Source organism: Salvelinus namaycush, chromosome 9, assembly GCF_016432855.1.
Source record: "Salvelinus namaycush isolate Seneca chromosome 9, SaNama_1.0, whole genome shotgun sequence".
Classification (NCBI taxonomy): Eukaryota; Metazoa; Chordata; class Actinopteri; order Salmoniformes; family Salmonidae; genus Salvelinus; species Salvelinus namaycush.
The window spans coordinates 41927178-41955133 of NC_052315.1; the positions used below are offsets into that span (position 1 = coordinate 41927178).

The 27956-nt window shown below is 40.5% G+C and overlaps 1 protein-coding gene across 1 annotated transcript; it reads left to right on the top strand.

Moving 5' to 3' along the window:
- LOC120054088 (protein mono-ADP-ribosyltransferase PARP12-like) lies at nt 1-27794 on the top strand. The gene is made up of 12 exons (XM_039001470.1): nt 1-317; nt 1195-1330; nt 20195-20459; nt 20537-20674; nt 20769-20901; nt 24285-24453; nt 25012-25141; nt 25311-25407; nt 26171-26255; nt 26340-26470; nt 26724-26875; nt 26980-27794. Exons 1-12 carry the CDS (start codon nt 1-3, stop codon nt 27234-27236), a joined length of 2010 nt encoding a protein of 669 aa, XP_038857398.1. The 3' UTR covers nt 27237-27794.
- The last annotated feature ends 162 nt before the right edge of the window (nt 27795-27956 follow it).

Consider the following 27956-nt stretch of genomic DNA (forward strand, 5'->3'; position numbering starts at 1 on the left):
ATGTCGTCTGTCGTGTCTCAATATGTAACAAAAATTCTGTGTGGAAATCAAGGATGCTTGGACTTCAAGCAGCTTGACCAGATCGTTGGTCAAAAGTTCACTGTTGCAGATGAGGTCCTACTTGGAATACTTTGTGACAGAGGAAAATATGCCATCAGTAAAGGCGAAGGAAAGGCCTCGCGTCTCGCTATGAGCCAGAACAGTGTTATTGTTGCAAAGACTTCACTGCGAGTCTGTCAAAGCCCTCCTGGCGATTGTCTTCATTGCGAGAACTTACACCTGTGCAGATACTTTGTATGCGGTAACTGCAGGTTCGGGTAGGTGTCATGTTCTGTCAGACTATATAAACATTATTTGTTTTATCTCAGTGGAACTACAGATGTTTCATATCATAGGTAAATACTCTGAGGTAAAATTAGTTTCATATTGGATATTCGGTTCTCTCCTCAATAGCTATTGAACAAGGCATGCTATGGCTATACAACTGGTATATTTTGAATCGGGTGAATGGAGAACAATCCGCTACTTTTATTTATAATAACAAAGATTGAATAGTTCTTAAACAAATCATGTCATGACTATGAAAATGATATCTGAATCAAGGGAAGATGGAGAACAATCCATGTATTTTTTTTTTAAAGTAAATTGAAATCCAGAAAAGTCTTCAATAGCTCTTAGATTTCAATCTTCTATAGCTCTTAAACAAAGCGTGCCGTGACTATGAAAATTATGTATTCTGAATCAAGGGAGATGGAGGACCCCGCCCAAAAAAGGTATGGATTTTTCTTCATCTTCCCATGATCCAGAATATATAATTTTCATAGTCACGGCACGATTTGTTTAAGAGCTATTGACAGAGAGAACTGAATATCCAATATTTAGTAATGTTGATAATTCGGGTGTAGAATCTGCTATTGTTACACTTTGACCACAAACACACCTGTTGTAACTGGCCCTGTGACTCATTCATTTGATATCTCATGCAATGAGTATTGGATATCATAAGCTTTGATTGGACTAGTTAGTGAATAGATATAGTAGCTAACAACAACATATTTTTGCTGAGGAGCCAACAGCATTGTTGACCTGACTAATGCTTGAAAGTTAGTCATGTGACTCTTTTGTTGTCTTGGTTTAAGTTGCTCATCTTTTGTCAATGTACTTACATTGTTTGCATTTCTCTTTAAACTCTAGGAACAAGTGCAAAAATGCCCACAGTCTAGATTCCACACACAACACAGCTCTTATAAGGAGTGTGGGTCACCATGATCTGGGGGAGGCAGAGCTGTTTCCACTACTGCTGCAGAACGACCCCTACCTGATGCCTGAGGTGGGTGGCTCCCAAAATTACCTCTACCAATTAGTGGATCTAAAAAGATTGGATAGGTTACTGGGAAGGTTAGCAATAAGGTAATACTGTAAGGTCACCTCCTTACTCTGTAATAGCTGGAATTTCTGCCATACTGTTTATTAAAACTTAAGTATAGGGGGCAGTATTTTCGTTTTTGGCTAAAAAACGTACCCATTTGAAACTGCCTATTTCTCAGCCCCTGAAACTAGAATATGCATATAATTGTCAGATTAGGATAGAAAACACTCTAAAGTTTCCAAAACGGTCAAAATATTGTCTGTGAGTTTAACAGAACTGATATTGCAGGCGAAAACCTGAGGAAAATCCAATCAGGAGGTGCCTCTTTTTTTGAAACCTCTCTGTTCTTATGCATGCCTATCATCAATTTAAAGGGATATCAACCAGATTCCTTTTTCTATGGCTTCCCTAAGGTGTCAACAGTCTTTAGACATAGTTTCAGGCTTTTATTGAGCGAGAACGATCACATTGCGTAAGTGGATAGGTGGGGGCTCTCAGAGTGAGTTTTGCGCAACAGAGAAAGGCGGCCATTGTTTCTCCCGGTCCTATTGAAAAACCAACACTCCCGGTTGATATATTATCGAATATATATTTGAAAAACAACCTGAGGATTGATTATAAAAAAACGTTTGACATGTTTCTGTGGACATTATGGATATTATTTGGAATTTTCGTCTGCGTTGTCGTCACCGCTCTTTCCTGTGGATTTCTGAGGATAACGCGCCAAACGAACGGAGGTATTTGGATATAAAAATAATATTTATGGAACAAAAGGAACATTTGTTGTCTAACTGGGAGTCTCGTGAGTGAAAACATCCGAAGATCATCAAAGGTAAACGATTCATTTGATTGCTTTTCTGATTTTTGTGACCAAGTTACCTGATGCTAAGTGTACTTAATGTTTTGTCGAGCGATCGATAAACTTACACAAACGCTTGTATTGCTTTCGCTGTAAAGCATAATTTCAAAATCTGAGACGACAGGTGGATTAAAGGTCAACTGGCCCTTAGGCCATTTAAAACCAGAGAAGTTGATTCTATGTGGCATCGATATGAGTCAAACATTAATTATAGTGTCAAAATTCTGAGTTCATCGAGACTTACTAGAGGGTTGGGTATGGACTAGTCACGTGCCCACTTTTACCAATGATGCCCCCAGCTGCCATGTGAACATTTTGTTGTCAAGTCTGCATATGAGTGCAATGCACGCACATTTCGCTCTGCAAATAGGAGTGAAAATGGGCTTCCATAAAGCTGATGCCAACTTCCATGCATTTCAACAATATTGCCAGATGGCCAGGAATGGATTACAAATGACAGTCATTTCTGATGCCTATCAACTGTCAAACCACTGATGTTGGTGAGTATATTAGCTAAGTAAATCGATGTTATTAGCTAGCTAGTATCTACTTTTGGTTATACATTATTTGATCATGCTAGCGAGCCAGCCTAGCTATGATACCACAGATGAAATGGGAATGATACTGTAGCTAGCTAAATACACCAAGCTAACGTGTAATGTGATGTAGCATGTCACAGGAAGATGTGCATAGCTCATGCTAGCTAGCTACCTTGTTAACAACACCTAACTGTAGGCCATTGGCATTCAGGGTCAATACAGGGCCAATACAGGGCAGGCACTTGGAGGCTAGCTAATCATAGGATGTAGCCAGCTTGCTTTCAATAATATTTCAACTTGAACTGGCTAGCTAATATTAACTAACGTTAGCTAGCTAGCCAACTCATTTCAACTCAGACAAAGTTACAGTATGATAACTAACCTGAATTTGCTAGCATTCGGGTGCTTCGTCTGCTAACCGAAAACAACATGCCTGCTCTCATAAACGTTTATCATGTAAAAATAAATGACGGATGGTACTTGTCTACGACAAATATAGCTATGGCTCTGGCAGCAAATAGCAAAATGTATCAGCAAGCATCAATTCTGTAGTTGCAGGCCCTCTATTAGCATATACAGTACCAGTCAAAAGTTTGGACACACCTACTAATTCAAGAGTTTTTCTTTATTTTTACTATTTTCTACATTGTAGAATAACAGTGAAGACATCACAACTATGAAATAACACACATTGAATAATGTAGTAACCAAAGAATTGTAGCCACCCTTTGCCTTGATGACAGCTTTCCACACTCTTGGCATTCTCTCAACCAGCTTCACCTGGAATGCTTTTCCAACAGTCTTGAAGGAGTTCCCACATATGCTAGGCACTTGTTGGCTGCTTTTCCTTCACTCTGCGGTCCAACTCATTCCAAACCATCTCAATTGGGTTGAGATTGGGTGATTGTGGAGGCCATGTCATCTGAAGCAGAACTCCATCACTCTCCTTCTTGGTCAAATAGTCCTTACACAGCCTGGAGGTGTGTTGGGTCATAGTCCTGTTGCAAAACAAGTGATAGTCCCACTAAGCGCAAACCAGGTGGGATGGCCGTATTGCTGCAGAATGCTGTGGTAGCCATGCTGGTTAAGTGTGCCTTGAATTTAAATAAATCACAGACAGTGTCGCCAGCAAAGCACCATCACACCTCCTCCTCCATGCTTCACGGTGGGAACCACACATGCAGAGATCATCCATTCACCTACTCTACGTCACAAAGACACAGCGGTTGGAACCCAAAATCTCAAATTTGGACTCATCAGACCAAAGGACAGATTTCCACCGGTCTAATATCCATTGCTCGTGTTTCTTGGCCCAAGCAAGTCTCTTCTTATTGGTGTCCTTTAGTAGTGGTTTCATTGCAGCATTTCGACCACAAAGGCCTGATTCACGAAGTCTCCCCTGAACAGTTGATGGTGTGTCTGTTACTTGAACTCTGTGAAACATTTATTTGGGCTGCAATCTGAGATGCAACTCTAATGAACTTATCCTCTGCAGCAGAGGTACCTCTGGGTCTTCTTTTCCTGTGGCGGTCCTCATGAGAGCCAGTTTCATCATAGCGCTTGATGGTTTTTGCGACTGCACTTGAAGAAACTTTTAAAGTTCTTGAAATTTCCTGGATTGACTGACCTTCATGTCATAAAGTAATGATGGACTGTCGTTTTTGTGCTTATTTTAGCTGTTCTTGCTATAATATGGACTTGGTCAATTACCAAATAGGGCTATCTTCTGTATACCGAACCCTACCTTGTCACAACACAACTGATTGGCTCAAACGCGTTAAGAAGAAAAGACATTCCACATATTTACTTTTAACAAGGCACACCTGTTAATTGAAATGCATTCCAGGTGATTACCTCATGATGCTGGTTGAGATAATGCCAAGAGGGTGCAAAGCTGTGAAGGCAAAGGGTGTAAATGTAAAAAATACACTGCTCAAAAAAATAAAGGGAACACTTAAACAACACAATGTAACTCCAAGTCAATCACACTTCTGTGAAATCAAACTGTCCACTTAGGAAGCAACACTGATTGACAATAAATTTCACATGCTGTTGTGCAAATGGAATAGACAAAAGGTGGAAATTATAGGCAATTAGCAAGACACCCCCAAAAAAGGAGGGATTCTGCAGGTGGTGACCACAGACCACTTCTCAGTTCCTATGCTTCCTGGCTGATGTTTTGGTCACTTTTGAATGCTGGCGGTGCTCTCACTCTAGTGGTAGCATGAGACGGAGTCTACAACCCACACAAGTGGCTCAGGTAGTGCAGTTCATCCAGGATGGCACATCAATGCGAGCTGTGGCAAAAAGGTTTGCTGTGTCTGTCAGCGTAGTGTCCAGAGCATGGAGGCGCTACCAGGAGACAGGCCAGTACATCAGGAGACGTGGAGGAGGCCATAGGAGGGCAACAACCCAGCAGCAGGACCGCTACCTCCGCCTTTGTGCAAGGAGGTGCACTGCCAGAGCCCTGCAAAATGACCTCCAGCAGGCCACAAATGTGCATTGACAACTTGACTGTTGTGCAACTTCCGGTGCGCGTTTACTGTGAACACTGAGGCTGTATCCTCTTTTTAAGTTACAGTTTTAACATTGGCCAAGTAGTCTACTGTGGCAATTTGATCATGATGTAGACCTACCAGAGTGGCCTACCATCAGAAACAATGGAGAAAATGCATCCCATAACATTTTAACATGGAAATAGCTGTTCTATCATTCAGCCTACAGTAGCAACCAATGTGTGGTATTCAATGTAGAGACCTTTGGAAAAAAACATGCAGGCTTGACATTAACCTGCTTATCCACTTGTCTTTCAGACAAGGACATGACTGAAAATGTTGTTTGATGCAAGAAACCACTTTTAAAATAAAGATCATTATTATTCCGATACCATTATTGCAGAGAATCAGAGAAATTATGCTACGTTCTGCATGTTGGCTACTAAGCATTCAAAAAGTCTCAAAATTCAACACTGCCCATTTTAAGACATAAAAAAAGCTCTTTACCTGACTGGCTTTTCAAAGATGGCTAGAAATGCACACATTTTGTGCTCTTGTAGGAAGCAATCACCCCCATTATTGACTAGAAATTAGCTATAACTGGGCTAATAACTCACCTACTATTTTAGAATATGAAAAAATTTGCACTTGGCTACATGCAGCTCTCGCTTTCGTCTCAAAACAAGCGCATCTACTCACCACCGCTCATGCTGTAGCCTAAACACAGTCCAGTTTAAAGTGAATGGCACAGATCCATATATGGGTGGGGCTAAAGCTTAAGAGGGTGTGAACGTTGCTGAATGGGTGAGAAAGAAGAGCTCTCCAGTAGGTGTAACAAAACATTAATTCAAAGGCCATTTTCTCAAAAGTGAGGTTACAAGTTTATCAACTTTCAAAGACAAAATTATTTTCCCATTGTTCCTCAACTGTAGTGTGTGTGATCCAATGTAAAAAAAATGAAACTAAAATAAAACACAATTTCAAATTTTGACAGAATTGAGCCGGTCGGTCACATATGTTAGCATATCATGCCTACATTTGCTAATCTTGCCAATATTTTTATTTTTTAAGTAGTTGGACTATATCAGTGGGTTTTGTGTTGAATGAGACATCTGATTCAATGAATGATGTAGTTTTTTTGTTTAAAATTTCATTTTATGGCTTTACTATTATTCATTATATATTTGTACATTATTTCATAGTACAGTTTTTTTGTCTTTTTGTTTAGTGTAGTCACATGATTTCTCAATTTACAGTACACGCTCTCCGTAGCCGATGTTAGCAAGACTTTTAAACAGGTCAACATTCACAAGGCCGCAGGGCCAGACGGATTACTAGGATGTGTACTCGGAGCATGCACAGACCAACTGGCATGTCTTCACTGATATTTTCAACCTCTCCCTGATCGAGTCTGTAATACCTGCATGTTTCAAGCAGACCACCATAGTCCATGTGCCCAAGAAAGCAAAGGTAACCAACCAAAATGAGTACCGCCGCCTAGCACTCACGTCAGTAGCCATGAAGTGCTTTGAAAGGCTGGTCATGGCTCACATCAACACCATTATCCCAGGAACCCTAGACCCACTCCAATTTGTATACCACCCCAACAGGTACACAGATGATGCAATCCCAATCACACTCCCTTTCTCAGCTGGACAAAAGGAACACCTATGTGAGAATGCTGTTCATTGACTACAGCTCAACGTTCAACACCATAGTGCCCACAAAGCTCATCACTAAACTAAGGACCCTGAGAATAAACACCTCCCTCTGCCACTGTATCCTGGACTTCCTGACGGGCCGCCCCCAGGTGGTAAGGTGAGGTAACAACACATCCACCACGCTGATCCTCAACACGAGGGCCCCTCAGGGGTGCATGCTTAATCCCCTCCTGTACTCCCTGTTCACCCACAACTGTGTGGCCAAGCACGACTCCAACATCAAGTTTGCTGACGACACAACGGTGGTAGGCCTGATCACCGACAACGATGAGACAGCCTATAGGGAGGAGATCAGAGACCTGGCAGTGTGGTGCCAGAACAACAACCTCTCCCTCAACATGAGCAAGACAAAGGAGATGATCATGGACTACAGGAAAAAGAGGTCCTAGCACACCCCCATTCACATCGACGGGGGTGTAGTGGAGCGAGTCGAGAGTTTCAAGTTCCTTGGTGTCCACATCACCAACAAACTATCATCACCAACAAACTGTCCAAACACAACAAGGCAGTTGTGAAGAGGGCACGACAATGCCTTTTCCCCCTCAGGAAACTGAAAAGATTTGACATGGTTCCCCAGATCCTCAAAGTTCTACAGCTGCACCATCGAGAGCATCCTGACCGGTTGCATCACCGCCTGGTATGGCAACTGCTCGGCATCTGACCATAAGGCGCTACAGAGGGTAGTGCGTACGGCCCAGTACATCACTGGGGCCAAGCTTCCTGCCATCCAGGACCTAAATTTATATACTAGGCGGTGTCAGAGGAAGGCCCAAAAAATTGTCAGACTCCAGTCACCCAAGTCCAAGACTGTTCTCTCTGCTACTGCACGGCAAGCGATACCAGAGCGCCAAGTCTAGGTCCAAAAGGCTCCTTAAAACTTCTTATGGCTGCAATCCCGGTAACGGGATCGATATGACAACAGCCAGTGAAAGTGCAGGGCGCCAAATTCAAACAGAAATCTCATAATTAAAATTCCTCAAACATACATGTGTCTTATACCATTTTAAAGGTAATCTTGTTAATCCCACTAAGTGTCCGATTTCAAATAGGCTTTTCAGCAAAAGCACCACAAACGATTTATGTTAGGTCACCACCAACTCAAAGAAAAATTCAGCCATTTTTCCAGCCAAAGAGAGGAGTCACAAATGGCACAAATAGAGATAAAATGAATCACTAACCTTTTGATGATCTTCATCAGATGACACTCATAGGACTTCATATTACACAATACATATGTCTTGTTCGATTAAGTTCATATTTATATCCAAAAACCTCCGTTTACATTGGCGCCATGTTCAGAAATGCCTCCAAAATATCCGGAGAAATTGCAGAGAGCCACGTCAAATAACATAAATACTCATCATAAACTTTGATGAAAGATACATGTTTTCCATAGAATTAAAGATACACTTGTTCTTAATGCAACCGCTGTGTCAGATTTCAAAAAAGGTTTACGGCAAAACACAATATTCAATAGTCTGGAAACAGCGTTCAGCCACAAAAGCAAGCCATACAGTTACCCGCCCAAATTGTGCAGTCAACAAAACTCATAAAAAGCATTATAAATCTTCACTTACCTTTGCTGATCTTCGTCGGAATGCACTCCCAGGACTCCCACTTCCACAAGAAATGTTAATTTTTTTCGGTAATGTCCATCATCTATGTCCATAATAGCTATTTTTGTCGCATGTTTGGTATACAAATCCAACGTCAGGAAAGCGCGTTCACTAAAACCTGACGAAATGTCCAAAAGTTCCGTAACAGTCCGTAGAAACATGTCAAACGATGTATTGAATCAATCTTTAGAATGTTTTTAACATACATCTTGAATAACGTTCTAACCGGAGAATTACATTGACTTCAGATGAGCGATGGATCGGAGCTCCCTCTTATGTGAACGCGCATGGTGAAAAAATGGTTACCTCATGGCAGTGGTGACTCATTCCTGTCTCCTTCGGCCCCCCTTCACAGTAGAGTCATCAGACAAAGTTCTATTGACTGTTGACATCTAGTGGAAGCCGTAGGAAGTGAAAACTCATCCATATCTCGCTGTAATTTCAATGGGAGCTTGGTTGAAAAGCTACCAGCCTCAGAAAGAATCCAAACAGGAAGTGGAACTTCTCAGGTTTTTGCCTGCCATATGAGTTCTGTTATACTCACAGACATAATTCAAACAGTTTTAGAAACTTCAGAGTGTTTTCTATCCAACTAATAATAATTAATTAGTTGGATTAATAATAATAATAATACTAATAATAATATGCATATATTAGCAACTATGACTGAGTAGCAGGCCATTTACTCTGGGCACCTCTGTGCACCTTTCATCCAAGCGACTCAATACTGCCCCTGCAGCCATAAGAAGTTAACAGCTTCTACCCCCAAGCCATAAGACTGCTGAACAATTAATCAAATGGCCACCTGGACTATTACATTGATACCCTCCCCCTTTTTGTTTTCTACACTGCTGCTACTTGCTGTTTTATCTACACATAGTCATGTTACCCCTACCTACATGTACAAATTACCTTGACCAACCTGTACCCTGTACATTGACTCGTACCAGTACTCCCTGTATATAGCCTCATTGTTATTTTATTTAAACTTTTTTTAAATTATTATAGTTTTTTTTACTTAAGAAAATATTTACTGAATAAATGTAACTCTATTTTCTTAACTGCATTGTTGGTTAAGGGCTTGTAAGTAAGCATTTCACGGTAAGTTCTACAACTGTTGTATTCGGCGCATGTGACAAATAAAATGTTGATTTTATTTCTACTAGGGCAAACCACCTCAGTGCTAACAGTATAACTCCGGTTCATGATTACAGCATACAATAGCTGTAGACTTGACAGAGGCATTCAGGGGGGTAAGAGGGACACAAATTAGGTTACTTACATTATGACTGCCAACGCCCCAGGACAATGTACATTTGCAGCAGCATTACGACCCCTCAGCAACACAATGGTAGGGATTATCTGAGCAGGGTTTGGGCCACTGATAAGTCATTGTCTCAACGCAGCCTTGACTATGTACATAGGGCAGAAGTCTCTAAGGTGCAGGGTAGAGTACTGGGTGGTAGCCGGCTAATAACAGTGACTAAGTTCAGGGAAGGCTATATACATTTTGTTGGGAAGGTGGCATCCTATGACAGTGCCATGTTGAAAGTCACTGAGCGCTTCAGTAAGGCCATTCTACTGCCAATGTTAGTCTGTGAAAATTGCATGGATGTGTGCTCGATTTTTATACACCTTTCAGCAATGGGTGTGGCTGAAATAATTGCCAAATCCACTCATTTGAAGGGGTGTCCACATACACTATAAAAGTTTTTTTTTTAATCTAGTGATCATGGGAAGTTGTGATCTCGACATAACGAGGGCATTCTTTTTTTTATTGTGTCGTGGAAATATTCAGTCAGTAATATTTCTCAAATACCGGAGCCTGTGAGTTCAAATATACTTTATTACAAAGTAACAAATGCCAAGCTGATCATAAAGCAACTGATCTTTACAGTCTCAGCACTCTCTTTTTATACAGTTTTACCCTTGCATAACATAGTCACTCCACTTTATGTAAATGATTAATAGCCTTTAGCTTTGGCCACCCTTTTTGGCTTGCTTAGTTTCCATTCTATTATTGGCTCAGACATTAGGGCATAGATTATAATGGTAGTGTGACCGTTGCAATGACACAAAAATAAACAGACATAAACACTCCTACTGCAAGTGTATGTCTAATGGTGCCATTAACTGATTAACCAATGTTCCTGTCTAAAGGCCTTCATAAGACCAAGCCTGACCCAAAATGACTAGGCCTTTGTTGATCCAGTTTTGCACAATCACATGGATTCTGCTTACATTCTGTTTACACATGTCTAATGGTTAACCCTATATTAATTATACTTACTACTTCTAAGAAAACAGCATAGGTACTGGAAAATTCTCAAGGTCCTGGAAAATTCCCACATATCCCCCCTCTGGGACTTTCAAAGTACCACACCTTAAAATGTTCCAATATAAGTGAGAAGGGGAGACCTTCCGTAATGCTATGGAGGCAATCTACCTCAATTTCACCTTAATAACCTTTGCTCAACTTTCTCATTCTAACCGGGGAGTCAGGATCAAACATCTCCTTTCACATATAACTAAAAAGGAGTAAAAGATCCATTGTCAAGCCAAGTGTCCTTTAACATACTGTGTATAAGCATGTGCATGCATGTCTTTGCCTTGCCTGAGGTTCTCTAAGTTATGTAGAATATATAAGAAGAATAAAAACAATAAACTAAACATCATAAACCCTAATGTCATTCTCAATATGACACCTCAACATATTATTGCCCTCCTTCGCAGACACCTCTCTAACAACTATTTTTGATATAAGTGCAAAACCTGTTAGAGTCCACGGACCATGCCCTTAATCTTCTAACTGGAAAAACCCTATGTCACACATGTCTAGGCGAACAGATATTCAGAAGGTCTAACAATTTATCATCCAGCAACTGTTACATTGAGTACATGGTTATATTCTGTTATACTATGTGTATATCCCAAAATAAGGGTCAGTCACGCCTTTGACACACAGCACAGAAAATTGGGTCAGCATGATGAAAATGTCCAAGTTTCACATCATCTAGTTTACACCATTTACACAAACCTCAAACGTCGCAGGTTCAAGTACTATTAAGTTTTCAATCGTCCATTCTATGTTTTTGGGCCGTATACTGAGCCGACTTATACCAGCCATTTATTTTGTTGCTTTTCTCAATTTGGGGTCAATGTTTGTTTCTGGGGTAGTTTCTTCATTGTGGCTACCCCAGTGGGTAACAGATGTCCAGATTTTCTGCGGCAACCCACTTTCTTGTGGTTTTGCCATTGTCTTAGTTGGTGTGCTAGTGGGAGGTGATTTTTACCATTTCTTTTAGGTTTGCCGCTGTTGCTGTCAAGGCCAATCTACCGTTCTTCATCTGTCCTGGTTTCCACTGTCTGTAAGGAAGACCATGTGAGGGCAGAGAAGTCGATTGTAGGGAAGTCTCCTTCCCATTCTCCTGTCGTTGTTTCTCCTTCCCGTTGGACAGCGCCTCCGTCAAAGGTATCTGCCAGAGTAGGTATTTCATCAGGAGCAACGTGCATGTCACTCCTCCCCATCCCTGGACTCTCTGGATATTCAGGAGAGGGTGTCTGTTGGCTATTGGGAGTTGCACCTTGTTCCTCTTCTCCTTCTGTTTCCTTCAAGCTCCTGCCTGGTGTATCAGTATCCTCTCCTTCCTCATGGCTCGATGGTCACTCGCCGATCCCCTCCGGAACTCTGGTACAGTGGTTTAGATGGTACCACGTAGTGCTTCCTTTCACCTGGACGACTGTTGGTGTTGCTAGGACCACCTTGTAAGGACCCTCTCGCCTTGGCTCGTTCCACTTCCTCCGGAACACTCGGATGTAGACCTGGTCCCCTGGGATCATCGGACGGGGAACCTCTGGTCCTGGTACAGCTTTTCGCCTTTTTTCTCTGAGGTTTTCAAACTCCGAGACTTATGGCCTCTGTTCTATGATTACACCATACACGATCTTATTTCCATCTCTCACCACACAACAACATGACATTCCAGCTGAAGCTGGTGACTGCTTTCACTTCAGCTGAGCTGCTTTTAGTTTCACCTTTTTCTCCTTCTGGTTCCTAAGAGAGTGATAGCAGAAGACTTGCTAAGCAATGAGAAACACAAAACATAACAGTATTAACAATGTGATAAGCTATGCATAATTATATGTGCATGAAAACCAAAGTCTGAGACCATGACAATTCCCACTCTCTCTTCACCTGACCCTATTCCTTCAGGATACTTTTCTGCTGGATTTCACAAAAATGAAAGCCCTAAAAAGCCTCCTCATGCTTTCGCCCAGTCTTCCCCTTTCCGGCCCCAGGCTCCGAGAGGTGTTCCCAAGCCATGACATTATCACTTTGTTCCCCATCTCCTTCATTGCCACCTGATAGGTACATCACCTGATAGGCAAGTGTGTATCCCAAATACATCCTCTTGAGAACGCAGCACTGTATATGCTTTCACATCGATGCCTTCAAATTGTTGTTTAGAGTACAATTACCCCAAAACATCTATCCTCTTTCTTATGATGCGTTAACCAATAAAACAGCTAACCCAACCCAACTATGATGCTTAAGGTAGCTCCCAGACCCAACACATCTGCATGTCTACAGTGGAGTCTCTCTCTCTCTTTAGCTCCACTTCCTCTGTCATGGTGTCTTCATGATGCTGGACCTCACTTCCCGTGAGAACTATGCACCCACCAAGGAGAGACGATAACAATCTTTACCGCTGCAGGTGCTGTAAGGAGTACTGTGTGTGGACCAGACCCTTGATAATGTCCCGATTTTCAATATCCTAATAGATACTTGTGTACGTGGAAGAAACAGATGTATCTCACCTGAGCCATTATCTCTCTGTCCACGCTCACACAACACGCGCTCTCAAGACTCCTGCCACCCACAACCCGGTCTATGGCTCGGACTCAGATAGAAGTGTTTAAAGTCACTGTCGCATTGCACGCCTTTCTTCAGCCGTTTAGGGAGGATTTTGAGGTTCACACACATTGTTTGTGGTCAAATTATTTCGACTATGCATAAAGACACGATCTGACGTCACCTTCCATGATAACCTTAAAAAAAGCATAGTCGAAATTCATTTATGTTTCAGGAAATCCAGACAAGCATTGACTATATAACAAATTATTACATTCATCTTTTCTTATTAGCGTTATCTCTACTACACATGTCAAAGAGCATAACATACTGTTAGTGCTAAAACCATTTTCAAAATTAGTTTATACTCCCTTATTCTACTGGCGACCTCTCGGAAGAGTTACCAGATAATGAAGTTAGCACCCTAACCCCTCCGGAAATCCCACACTCCATAAATCCAAATCTGGTGAAATCTGTATTGGGAAAAAAATTCTATCATCAATGCATATATCACAATCCATTTGGAGTAACTGTCATCCCTTATTAACATATATTTTCCCTTCTATATGCAGACAGAACAAAGTACATTTGTATATTTACCCAAAGACCAGGACCCCAGGGAACTGGTAATTTTTCCTTCGAACACGTGATTCAAAAACAACATGTTAAATCAAAAGTAAACAGATTCGAATAACTAATCAACTTAGGGAGTTACAAAGAGTTGTAATTCTAAGGAAATAATAGTGTCTCATAAAGTAATGGTACAATTTGAATAGAGACTGGTGTTTTTCTCATTCATCTTCTAGTTAAATGCCACCTGTTTTGATGATAATTTCTAGTGAGATTGATCAGGCCTTACCAGAAAGTCAGGATACAGGGCATCATGACACCATTAAATATTTCCTCTCCCTTTTCTTTCCCTGTCCTTCAGAACCCCTTCCAAAAATGTCCATCCTTCTGCATGCCCAATTTAAAACGGAATTGAAAAGAACCCATCCAAAATAAATCCCACAATATCAACACCACTAACGCATATTCATAACCGGGAAATGGTGTGTGCGTACTGGTGAACCGTTGGTCAAAAACACACATGAACCGGCCTTACTTATCTGGACCTCTGTTTATGGCCTAATCCAGATACTTTTATAATTAACTACCAAATATCACTAACTGCTCTCCCGAATACCACAGTCTCCGGGGACATTTCAACCAGAGATAATGAAACACCCCTCTTCTGAAAAGAAAGTGTACATTTCGTTAGCATTCACGATGCTACATTTTAATCAGCAAGCCAAAAGTATTACTTATAAACCAAACATGATAATTGTAAATCCACTGTCCTTACTCCAATCATGAAATGTTTGTTTCAATCCACCAATGTTTTTATGTATCTTTTATTTAGCATGTACTATTCTCCATAACCACCACACCACAATGTTCATGAAGTAACATGTACTATTCTCCATAACCACCACACCACAATGTTCATGAAGTAACATGTACTATTCTCCATAACCACCACACCACAATGTTCATGAAGTAACATGTACTATTCTCCATAACCACCACACCACAATGTTCATGAAGTAACATTTTTTTTTTTTTTTTTCATATAATCTTTCATAACAGTTCAACTTTTCTGGGTTCCTTCCTGCACCTTGCTCAGTCTCCCCTTTGCTTTCCAGGTCATTTTCTTTTACCTGAGAGGGCACAGAGGGAGTCTCCTTATCATCTTCCACCTCTATTTCTCTCTTTATTTCCACCACTCCCGATATGGTGGAGATTTTGTAAACCATTCCACCTTCTTCCTGTCTGACTTTCATTGTCTTTCTTCAACATTCCTCTAGCTTTATTTATACTTTTCAACATTCCTCTAGCTTTATTTATACTTTTCAACATTCCTCCAGCTTTATTTATACTTTTCAACAATCCTCTAGCTTTATTTATACTTTTCAACAATCCTCCAGCTTTATTTATGCTTTTCAACAATCCTCTAGCTTTATTTATACTTTTCAACAATCCTCTAGCTTTATTTATACTTTTCAACAATCCTCCAGCTTTATTTATACTTTTCAACAATCCTCCAGCTTTATTTATACTTTTCAACAATCCTCTAGCTTTATTTATACTTTTCAACATTCCTCTAGCTTTATTTATACTTTTCAACAATCCTCTAGCTTTATTTATACTTTTCAACATTCCTCCAGCTTTATTTATACTTTTCAACAATCCTCTAGCTTTATTTATACTTTTCAACAATCCTCTAGCTTTATTTATACTTTTCAACAATCCTCTAGCTTTATTTATACTTTTCAACAATCCTCTAGCTTTATTTATACTTTTCAACAATCCTCCAGCTTTATTTATACTTTTCAACAATCCTCCAGCTTTATTTATACTTTTCAACAATCCTCTAGCTTTATTTATACTTTTCAACAATCCTCCAGCTTTATTTATACTTTTCAACAATCCTCCAGCTTTATTTATACTTTTCAACAATCCTCTAGCTTTATTTATACTTTTCAACAATCCTCCAGCTTTATTTATACTTTTCAACAATCCTCCAGCTTTATTTATACTTTTCAACAATCCTCTAGCTTTATTTATACTTTTCAACATTCCTCTAGCTTTATTTATACTTTTCAACAATCCTCTAGCTTTATTTATACTTTTCAACATTCCTCCAGCTTTATTTATACTTTTCAACAATCCTCTAGCTTTATTTATACTTTTCAACAATCCTCTAGCTTTATTTATACTTTTCAACAATCCTCTAGCTTTATTTATACTTTTCAACAATCCTCTAGCTTTATTTATACTTTTCAACAATCCTCCAGCTTTATTTATACTTTTCAACAATCCTCCAGCTTTATTTATACTTTTCAACAATCCTCTAGCTTTATTTATACTTTTCAACAATCCTCCAGCTTTATTTATACTTTTCAACAATCCTCCAGCTTTATTTATACTTTTCAACAATCCTCTAGCTTTATTTATACTTTTCAACAATCCTCCAGCTTTATTTATACTTTTCAACAATCCTCCAGCTTTATTTATACTTTTCAACAATCCTCTAGCTTTATTTATACTTTTCAACATTCCTCTAGCTTTATTTATACTTTTCAACATTCCTCTAGCTTTATTTATACTTTTCAACATTCCTCTAGCTTTATTTATACTTTTCAACAATCCTCTAGCTTTATTTATACTTTTCAACAATCCTCTAGCTTTATTTATACTTTTCAACAATCCTCTAGCTTTATTTATACTTTTCAACAATCCTCCAGCTTTATTTATACTTTTCAACAATCCTCTAGCTTTATTTATACTTTTCAACAATCCTCTAGCTTTATTTATACTTTTCAACAATCCTCTAGCTTTATTTATACTTTTCAACAATCCTCTAGCTTTATTTATACTTTTCAACAATCCTCTAGCTTTATTTATACTTTTCAACAATCCTCTAGCTTTATTTATACTTTTCAACAATCCTCTAGCTTTATTTATACTTTTCAACAATCCTCTAGCTTTATTTATACTTTTCAACATTCCTCTAGCTTTATTTATACTTTTCAACATTCCTCTAGCTTTATTTATACTTTTCAACATTCCTCTAGCTTTATTTATACTTTTCAACAATCCTCTAGCTTTATTTATACTTTTCAACAATCCTCTAGCTTTATTTATACTTTTCAACAATCCTCTAGCTTTATTTATACTTTTCAACAATCCTCTAGCTTTATTTATACTTTTCAACAATCCTCTAGCTTTATTTATACTTTTCAACAATCCTCTAGCTTTATTTATACTTTTCAACATTCCTCTAGCTTTATTTATACTTTTCAACAATCCTCTAGCTTTATTTATACTTTTCAACAATCCTCTAGCTTTATTTATACTTTTCAACAATCCTCTAGCTTTATTTATACTTTTCAACAATCCTCTAGCTTTATTTATACTTTTCAACAATCCTCTAGCTTTATTTATACTTTTCAACAATCCTCTAGCTTTATTTATACTTTTCAACAATCCTCCAGCTTTATTTATACTTTTCAACAATCCTCCAGCTTTATTTATACTTTTCAACAATCCTCCAGCTTTATTTATACTTTTCAACAATCCTCTAGCTTTATTTATACTTTTCAACAATCCTCTAGCTTTATTTATACTTTTCAACAATCCTCTAGCTTTATTTATACTTTTCAACAATCCTCTAGCTTTATTTATACTTTTCAACAATCCTCTAGCTTTATTTATACTTTTCAACAATCCTCTAGCTTTATTTATACTTTTCAACAATCCTCTAGCTTTATTTATACTTTTCAACAATCCTCTAGCTTTATTTATACTTTTCAACAATCCTCTAGCTTTATTTATACTTTTCAACAATCCTCTAGCTTTATTTATACTTTTCAACAATCCTCCTTCTGCTTTGAACATTTTTAGCACCTCGTTTTCTCTTCCTCTTTTATTTTTCCTTTTCTTTCCTGTGTCACTTGTTTTATGTTTTTTTTTATTAGAGTTTCCATTTCCTCACATACTAAGACATCACATTTTCCCCCCTCTGGCCATTTAGTACCCATTTTTTAAAACATTTCTATTAGTTCTTCCTTGCATAGGGGATGCCTAGCGCCCAGAATTTCTACTGCCGTTACTCATTTTTCCAGCCTCTATTTTTGGTCTTCCTACCGTCAGTCTCAGTTGTATTCCTTTTCCTGTGTTAGGTCTGCTAGTTACTAGTATTTTCTTTAATATTAGTCTGTCAGTTTTTTTTATTGCTGCTTTTTCATTTGTTATCTGTTCTAACGCTACTGATATTCTTGTTTCTGGGTTTATTTTCTATTTATTCCTTTAGCTTCCTGTGATATTCATATTTATTCTTTGCTCCCTAGTTTCGTTTTAATGTGCTATTCACTTTATTAAAGCCACTCTCTTTCTTTTGTTCTTAGATTTCTCCGTACTGGTCCAGGGCTAAATCTTCCTAACGGTCTGTTAATTAAGCCCTGGGTGGCTTGACCACACCCTATTCCCTCCTATTGATATCCGTGTTATTTTTCTTTCTCTGATTATTGCACTCGGTCTATTGGTTATTACACCTGTTTCTAGGTTTTTATAATTGTTCTCTCTTTCCTAGTGTATGCTTACTTCAAATGTTATTAATTCTATGTTCCTCTGTACTGTATAGTCTTCTACCTTGCAGCTCAGTATGCAATTTTTAATGGCCTTACCCGGCAATCGCTGATATTGTTTTGACATTTATCTACTATTTTATATTATAATGTTCATATTTTTTATTTCTCCTGACTTGTTCAAACTTCTACTATTTATATTACTTCAACAGTCTCTCTCATACCATTTACATTCCCCTCTCTCAGTGCAGAACCAGATGCGTCCACTCCGCCAGGTCACACTCATACTGTTCAGGAGAAGCACGCAACTCTTCCCCCGCCAAGGACAGAAAGCTTTCACACTCACTTTCACAAGCGACCTGCAAATTCATCCCTTTTTTTCTGATTCACTTCCTCGATACAGAAAAGCGGTATTATACAGGGTTTTGTGCCTACCCGAGCAAACTTTTATATTTTTATTTTATTTAACTAGGCAAGTCAGTTAAGAACAAATTCGTATTTTCAATGACAGTCTAGGAACAGTGGGTTAACTGCCTTGTTCAGGGGCAGAATGACAGATTTTTACCTTGTCAGCTCAGGGATTCGATCTTGCAACCTTTCGGTTACTAGTCCAACGCTCGAACCAGTAGGCTACCTGCCAATACACTTGATACACTTCCTCAGCACAATAGGCGGTAACCATAGGATTGTTTCCTGTCTGAGCAGTCCTCTGTCGACTATAGAGTGGTAACCTCAGGTCTTTTTGCCTGTCTGAGCATTCCTCTATCAATAAATATTATAATACTATCGAGCGGTAACCACAAGTCTTCTATTTAATTTCATTCGACCATACAGATGGACAGTTGCCACTCCAGCGTCATCCGGGTTAGGGAGGGTTTGACCGGCAGGGATATCCTTGTCTCATCGCGCACTAGCGACTCCTGTGGCGGGCCGAGCGCAGTGCGCGTTGACCAGGTCGCCAGGTGTACGGTGTTCCCTCCGACACATTGGTGCGGCTGGCTTCCGGGTTGGATGTGCATTGTGTCAAGAAGCTGTGCGGCTTGGTTGGGTTGTGTTTCGGAGGACGCATGGCTCTCGACCTTCGCCTCTCTCGAGTCCGTACGGGAGTTGCAGCGATGAGACAAGACTGTAACTACTACCAATTGGATACCACGAAATTGGGGTGAAAAAAATGGGTATATTCAACCTCATGGAACATGCAGATACATGTGTAAACTATAGGCTGATCTGCTTCTACTTATGTATTCTCTGTAAATATTTCAATGACTTGTTTTGCATCGTACTGGACGCCTAATTGTTTCCTATCTTGGATTACCTGCCATTTTAAGGGTATACCTTCCATTGTCCTCATTTCACCTGTCGTATTGTTACACATATCAATCTTATTTAAGGTCAGGACATGTACCAATCGGTTGACTGGGTGACTGGCTTTTGCAAGTTTCAAATTCACAGTTAGTCCTGTTTTTCGACTTCAATAGATATGCATGCATTCCTGTAGGCCTACTTGTATGAGGGAAAACGAGTGTGCCTTGCCAAATGCCTTGCCAAATGTTAATTGCATGTAGTCTACAGTAGTATCTGGATGTTTTACCATCTCCTTTCAACTCTTTCCAGATCTGCTCCCATTACAACAAGGGTGTTGGTGAGCATGGCTCCTGCAAGTTTAAAACCAGTTGCACCAGCCTCCACCTCTGCCTGCACTTCCTCCAGGGAGACTGTAAGTTTGGTGCTGGATGTAAGAGGGCCCACACATTTGATGCCACCATCTTGAAGATCCTAAATGGCAGAGGATTCAGCCAAGAGAACATCAGGATCCTCGACAAGATCTACAATAACAAATTCATCATCATCGGTCAGGGTCACGAAGAAAAGCCATCTGGTATGGAAATGACAAGGTAGAATCCATGGAAATATCATTGTAATATAATGTAGTAACTGTGTATGTCCTGTGTCTAGTTGTAGTACCCTCCCCTGCTCTAGCCATAGAGCCAGTTGGGAGAGAGCGTTCTCGTAAGCCTTCGTCCCGCTCCATCAGTGAGACCGACAGGAATGAAATCTGCCTCTTCTTCATCCGCAGACACTGCAGCTTCAAAGGTAACATGAACTAAACCTACCTTATCAACATTTTAGTTTACAGTACTGTGTTTGAAGTGTTTACATGTGTTTCTGTGCCTGTGTGTTCTGTCAGAGAAGTGTGTCCGTATCCACTACCACCTGCCTTACAAATGGCAGATCTTAGAGAGAGATGGAGTGACTTGGAGAGACCTGCCCAATATGGAGGAGATTGAAAAGGCCTACTGTATCCCAGGAAAAGATACAAGGTACAGTTGTCATCATATCAGATTTATTTTTATTTTTTATTTTTTGAAATACAAACAAAGTCCTATTTAATGTACTACACTCGACTAGTGACACGCTCAATATGAAAGTGGTACGATGAAGCGGATGCTAAGATACAGGATTGTTTCGCTAGCACAGATTGGAATATGTTCCGGGATTCATCCGATGGCATTGAGGAGTTTACCACGTCAGTCACCGGCTTCATTAATAAGTGCATCGACGATGTCATCCCCACAGTGACCATACCTACATATACCAACCAGAAGCCATGGATTAAAGGAAACATCCTTACTGAGCCTAAGGCTAGAGCTGCCGCTTTCTTGGAGTGGGACACTAATCCGGATGCTTATAAGAAATCCCGCTACACCCTCAGACGAACCATCAAACAAGCAGTGTCAATACAAGACTAAGATATAATCCTACTACACAGTTTCTGACACTCGTCGGATGTGGTAGGGCTTGTAAACTATCACGGATTACAAAGGGAAACCCAACCCAGTGACGCAAGCCTACCAGACAAGCAAAATGCTTTCTATGCTTGCTTTGAGGCTAGCAACATTGAACCATGCATGAGAGCACCAGCTGTTCAGGACAACTGTGTGATCATGTTCTCTGTAGCCAATGTAAGACCTTTAAACAGGTTAACATTCACAGACGGATTACCAAGACACGTACTTGGAGCATACACTGACCAGCTGGCATGTGTCTTCACTGATATTTTCAACCTCTCCCTGACCAAGTCTGTAATACATACATGTTTCAAGCAGACCACCATAGTCCTTGTGCCCAAGAACACCAAGGTAACCTGTCGCCCTGTAGCACTCACATCTGTAGCAATGAAATGCTTCGAAAGGCTGGTCATGGCTCACATCAACACCATCAATCCAGACACACTGGACCCACTCCAACAGAACCACAGATGACACAATCTCTATTGCACTCCACACTGCCCTTTACCACCTGGACAAAAGGAACACCTACGTGAGAATGCTGTTCATTGACTATAGCTCAGCGTTCAACACCATAGTGCCCTCCAAGCTCATCACTAAGCTAAGGACCCTGAGACTGAACACCTCCCTCCAACACCATCATTAAGTTTGCCGATGACACGACGGTGGTGGGCATGATCACTGACAACGATGAGACCGCCTATAGGGAGGAGGTCAGAGACCTGGCAGTGTGGTGCCAGGACAACAACCTCTCCCTCGACGTCAACAAGACAAAGGAGCTGATCGTAGACTACAGGAAACGGAGGGCCGAGCACAACCCCGTTCACATCGACAGGGCTGTAGTAGAGCGGGTCGAGAGCTTCAAGTTCCTCAGTGTCCACATCACTAAGGACATATCATGGTCCAAACACACCGTGAAGAGGGCACGACGATGCCTCTTCCCACTTAGGAGGCTGAAGAGATTCGGCATGGGCCCTCAAATCCTTAAAGTTCAACAACTGCACCATTGAGAGAATCTTGACTTGCTGCATCACCGCCTGGTATGGCAACTGCCTGGCATCTGACCATAAGGCGTTATAGAGGGTAGTTCGTATGGTCCAGTACATCACTGGGGCCGAGCTCCCTGACATCTAGGACCTTTATACCAGGCGGTGTCAGAGGAAGGCCCTAAAAATCGTCAAAGACTCCAGCCACCCAAGTCATAGACTGTTCTCTCTGCTACCGTACGGCAAGCGATACCGGAGCGCCAAGTCTGGCACCAAAAGGTTCCTGATCAGCTTCTACCCCCAAGCCATAAGACTGCTGAACAGTTAATTAAATGGCCACCCAGACTATTATCATTGACCCCCTTTTTATTTGCGCTGACTCTCTTGCACCGGCTCTATGCACACTCACTGAACTCTACCCACACGCTCACACCTACTACACTAACACTCCAACTAGAGGTCGACCGATTAATCGGAATGACCGATTAATTAGGGCCGATTTCAAATTTTCATAACAATCGGAAATCTGTATTTTTGGACACCGATTTGGCCAAATTATTATTACATTTATTTTTTATTTTTTTACACCTGTATTTAATCTTTATTTAACTAGGCAAGTCAGTTAAGAACACATTCTTATTTTCAATGACGGCCTAGGAACGGTGGGTTAACTGCCTCGTTCAGGGGCAGAACGACAGATTTTCACCTTGTCAGCTCGGGGGATCCAATCTTGCAACCTTACAGTTAACTAGTCCAACGCTATAACCACCTGCCTCTCGTTGTACTCCACAAGGAACTGCCTGTTACGCGAATGCAGTCAGCCAAGGTTAGTTGCTAGCTAGCATTAAACTTATCTTATAAAAAACAATCAATCAATCATAATCACTAGTTAACTACACATGGTTGATGATATTACTAGTTTATCTAGCGTGTCCTGCGTTGCATATAATCTGACTGAGCATACAAGTATCTGACTGAGCGGTGGTAGGCAGCAGCAGGCTCGTAAGCATTCATTCAAACAGCACTTTCGTGCATTTGCCAGCAGCTCTTCGTTGTGCGTCAAGCATTGCGCTGTTTATGACTTCAAGCCTATCAACTCCCGAGATTAGGCTGGTGTAACCGATGTGAAATGGCTAGCTAGTTAGCGGGGTGCGCGCTAATAGCATTTCAAACATCACTCGCTCTGAGACTTGGAGTAGTTATTCCCCTTGCTCTGCATGGGTAACGCTGCTTCGAGGGTGGCTGTTGTCGATGTGTTCCTCGTTCGAGCCCAGGGAGGAGCGAGGAGAGGGACGGAAGCTATACTGTTACACTGGCAATACTAAAGTGCCTATAAGAACATCCAATAGTCAAAGGTTAATGAAATACAAATGGTATAGAGGGAAATAGTCCTATAATTCCTATAATAACTACAACCTAAAACTTCTTACCTGGGAATATTGAAGACTCATGTTAAAAGGAACCACAAGCTTTCATATGTTCTGAGCAAGGAACTTAAACGTTAGCTTTTTTACATGGCACATTAATCGGTATCGGCTTTTTTGGTCCTCCAATAATCGGTATCGGTATCGGCGTTGAAAAATCATAATCGGTCAACCTCTAACTCCGACACACACACTACATATGCTCACACACACAAAACATACATACACACACACATGCATATTGTCACCACACAGACACACACACACACACACACTTTCGCACTTTTTAACTCTTCACATACGCTGCTGCAACTAGTCACTTTACCCCTACCTACGTGTACATATTACCTTTTTGTCTTACTTTTTATCTCTGCATTGTTGGGAAAGGGCTCGTCAGTAAGTCTTTCCCATTTTAAAGTCAACACCTGTTGTGTTCGCATGTGACAAAATGTTATTTTATTTGACTGTTCGATATAGTACAGCATTCTCTCTGTGTTGCCCCTAGTGGAGGTATCCAGCCAGTGAACTTCCTCACCATGACATGTGGAAGGTCTCCAGTGCGTCGTCTGTCCACTGTGTCGTCCGTCACCAAACCTCCTCACTTCATCCTTACCACAGAATGGCTGTGGTACTGGTCGGGTGAGCTGGGACAGTGGATAGAGTATGGCCAGGAGGTCGGTCCAATTAATACTTCTAGTTCCTGTCCTTCAGAGAACAACACAAACAATTGTATTAACATGTTGTTACGTGGTACTTTAGTAACTGCATTACAACTGGTGGCAGGTAGCCCAGTGGTTAGAGAAGCGGCGTGTGAATCCCAGCTCAGACGGGAAAATCTGGTGCGGAATGAGCCTGCAACCGGAGGGTTGTTAGTATTAACCTAGATACCATCACCTGCCGTTGTGCCCTTGCAAGGCACTTCACCACCTATAATTGCTCAATTGGCGCTGTGCTGAGGCTGACCTATTTTGCTTCCAGCCCTTCGGGGGTGATGGGGGGGTGATGTGTGTGTCTCTGGGGGTTGGGTTGTGCACAAAGTCAAGTTTCAGTTCTCTGTTAAGTTAATGGACAATGAAGTACATCTTATACTTGCATAGTAATGGAGTTGAGCAATGCTGTTACTATAGTAACCAGTGTTACTACACAGGAATAAGTGCAAGTTGTACCGTTTTAATGTGTTAGGGAATGTTTTCATTGTGGGTTTATCTGAGCCTTGTTCGTGTTCTATGTAGATGTATGATGATGGTAAGGAGAAAGTGGCCTCTGTCACCTCCAAGACCCTGGAGAATGTATACCAAGCTGACTCGGACAGCGAGATTCCATTTGGATCTGGCCATAACCAGTACATTCTCTATTTCAAAGGTACTGTAAACAGTTTGGGACAACTATGTGTCCTTTCAGCAGCTATTTGCCATTGTTACGAAATATAATTTGTTTTCAATAACTTACCTGGTTAAATGTTTGTCAGCAAACAACCCTGTAAACTGTGTTTTGTCATACTAGATGCATTTTGATAGATTCTCTATTTCAGAGATGTATCAGCAGAATGTTAGATTCAAAACCAAAAGAGAGGTTCGTAGGAGACCCTGCTTTCTCTCTGGACTGGATGTGGAGGCCAAGCTGAAGAGGTACAGTATGCCTATTGTGACTGTCCTTCATGACTCTATTGTAGGCCTATGTAATGTTAATGTCCTCCCACACCTTAACTCATGTTCGTCATCTGGGCCTGTTATAGCTCTTCGTTTAGAGCGAAATCCTTCATTGCGATTAGTATTTCATGTTTTCCTTCAAAACATCATCAGGATATTTACTGACCGTAATACTACTAAAGATTGTACAAGTGTGAGGGAATTTCTGTTGTCTGAAGAGAGAGCCTTGAACTGTACATCTTGTCTCATAAAATCATGAGTTCCTGTAGGTGCTGGGTAGAGGTATTTGGGGGAGACGGTCATGACTCCCTCCTCAGACATTTTGGCAGAACCCCCAGAATATGTTCTATAAGTTAAGATAGGAGACGGTGCCAGACACATGCAGGAACCATGCCTATGTAGCTTGTCTGTGTAAGCAGTATATAAGAGAACTAACGGGACTGCCCCGGTAGAGCTCACTTCAGACCTGTACTTTATGCATCTAAGTTTGACTGTGACCTCTCCAGCTTGCTGTTAATAAAGAATGATTAATTTAAGATTGACTACAGGTGTCCATGGTGGTAATTTCCACGACATAAGTTTACTAGTTTGTTATCTAAAATGTTATCCCTTTCAAAAGGGGCAGTGATTTTGAAATAGAAATGTTGTAGTTTGTAGAGGAAGCCCTGTTGGATATATTTCTGAATCCATCAAAACAGAAAGCTTCCCTTTTGAATTTCCTGTGTTTCTGTCTCCATGGTAGTGGATCTCCAGAGAGCACCAGCTCTTCTACTGTGTCTGTCCCTCCACACTGGGACAAGGGAGCCCTGCCTGACTTCACATACAAGGTACTCCCAGTCATAATATGATGATACGGTTAACCACACACACACACACACACACCATCCAAATGATTCAACTGTTTCCTTCAGCTGGTTCCACTCTTAGACCTGATGACAGAGTACCAAATGGTGCAGAGTCTGTTCAAACGTACCATGTCCACCAGCACCATCCACAAAATCAACAGGATCCAGAACCCCTCACTCTGGAGGGTCTTCCAGTGGTATGTACACTACACTATGTTAGTGTAGTAGTGAGACAGTTGTAGGTTAGATGTAGCTGTCTCAGTATGACGCACTGAGGCCATCTTTATAAGACCTGAAATTCTACCACCCCTTGTGGTTTAGTTGTTTTAGTTTTTCTGTGGTTTAGTGGAAAAGACGGTAACATTGGAGTGCAGAGGGAATATTTAGGTTTTAAACTGTCCACTTATAGTAGTGCCTCATGGATGTGTTGGTTGGTGTGTTTGTGGCCAGGCAGAAGGAACAGATGAAGGTGAAGAATGGAGGGAAACTTGTGGATGAGAGACACTTGTTCCACGGCACAGAACTGTCTATCGTAGAGGCCATCTGTGAACAGAACTTTGACTGGAGGGTCTGTGGCATCCATGGATCACATTATGGCAAAGGTGAATGTTTATACAGCTATATCAATGACTAATATCCACTGCTTCTGAGAAACTTTTTGTGCATGTTATTGTTTTACTCTAACGTGTTTACGATTATTTTCCAGGAAGCTATTTTGCCAAAGATGCCTTGTACTCTAATAGATTCTCCAAGTCTTCAGGCTCTGGCAAGAAGATCATGTTTGTGGCTCTGGTGCTGGTCGGGGAGTTCACTAAGGGAAACAAGGACTACCTTCGCCCCCCTCAGAAAGGCACCAGCAAGGGGCTCTACGACAGCTGTGTCGACTCCGAAAGCAACCCAGGCATTTTTGTTGTGTTTGAGAAACAGCAGATTTACCCAGAATTCATCATTGAGTACTCCTAGAATCCACGGTAGTGCGTAGCTTCATGTTTTTCTGAAAACGAGTAATTGTGTGGTCATCAAGTATTTTTTTAGACACGTTGCAAAACGCATCCATTATTGTGGTGGGAGAAAATTATTTGAAAATCATTCTTCAGAATATAAAAACGGTTTAGGGGTTTCTCTTTTACTGGGTTCAAAACTGCTGTTTTGGTGACTTATACCAAGGTCATAGGATTTAGTGCCAATGAATTTGTAAAGGCCCTATGTAACCAGATGTGTACGATTGTTATTATGACGACTTGTTTTTTCTTCTCTCAGGTAGATGAAACATCAACCTTATTCCTGTAATACGAAAGTACAATATGTGGTGTACCTTACACAAAACATTACTCAACTACTTTAGCTAATTAAAAAAAAAAAAAAAAAGTAATTTCTTCAAAGTTTTAAATATATGTCTTGTCAGTAAAAAAAAAAGAGGCTTTTTTTAATCACATGGCATAACTAGCATACTGTTAACTTGATATGTATTTTTCCAAAGTTATACAGTGTGCACATACTGGAATAAAACTTTATTCATGATGTGTCCCATTTCAACATTTATTTCACCATTGCATGTACTCTTCCATAGCATGTCATTTTCCCTTTCAATCAAAAAAAAGATTTTCTGAAATTATACTGGTTACACATATTCTTTCCCTGATTTTTTGTTGTTGATCACATCTCATATGCAACATAAAATAG

Excerpts from the sequence above, each read along its gene's own strand:
- LOC120054088 (XM_039001470.1), top strand. The coding sequence starts at position 1 with ATGTCGTCTGTCGTGTCTCAATATGTAACAAAAATTCTGTGTGGAAAT. Across the intron at positions 25,142-25,310 it reads GTACATTCTCTATTTCAAAG|AGATGTATCAGCAGAATGTT; the intron begins GTACTGTAAACA and ends TCTCTATTTCAG. Across the intron at positions 25,408-26,170 it reads GTGGAGGCCAAGCTGAAGAG|TGGATCTCCAGAGAGCACCA; the intron begins GTACAGTATGCC and ends TCTCCATGGTAG.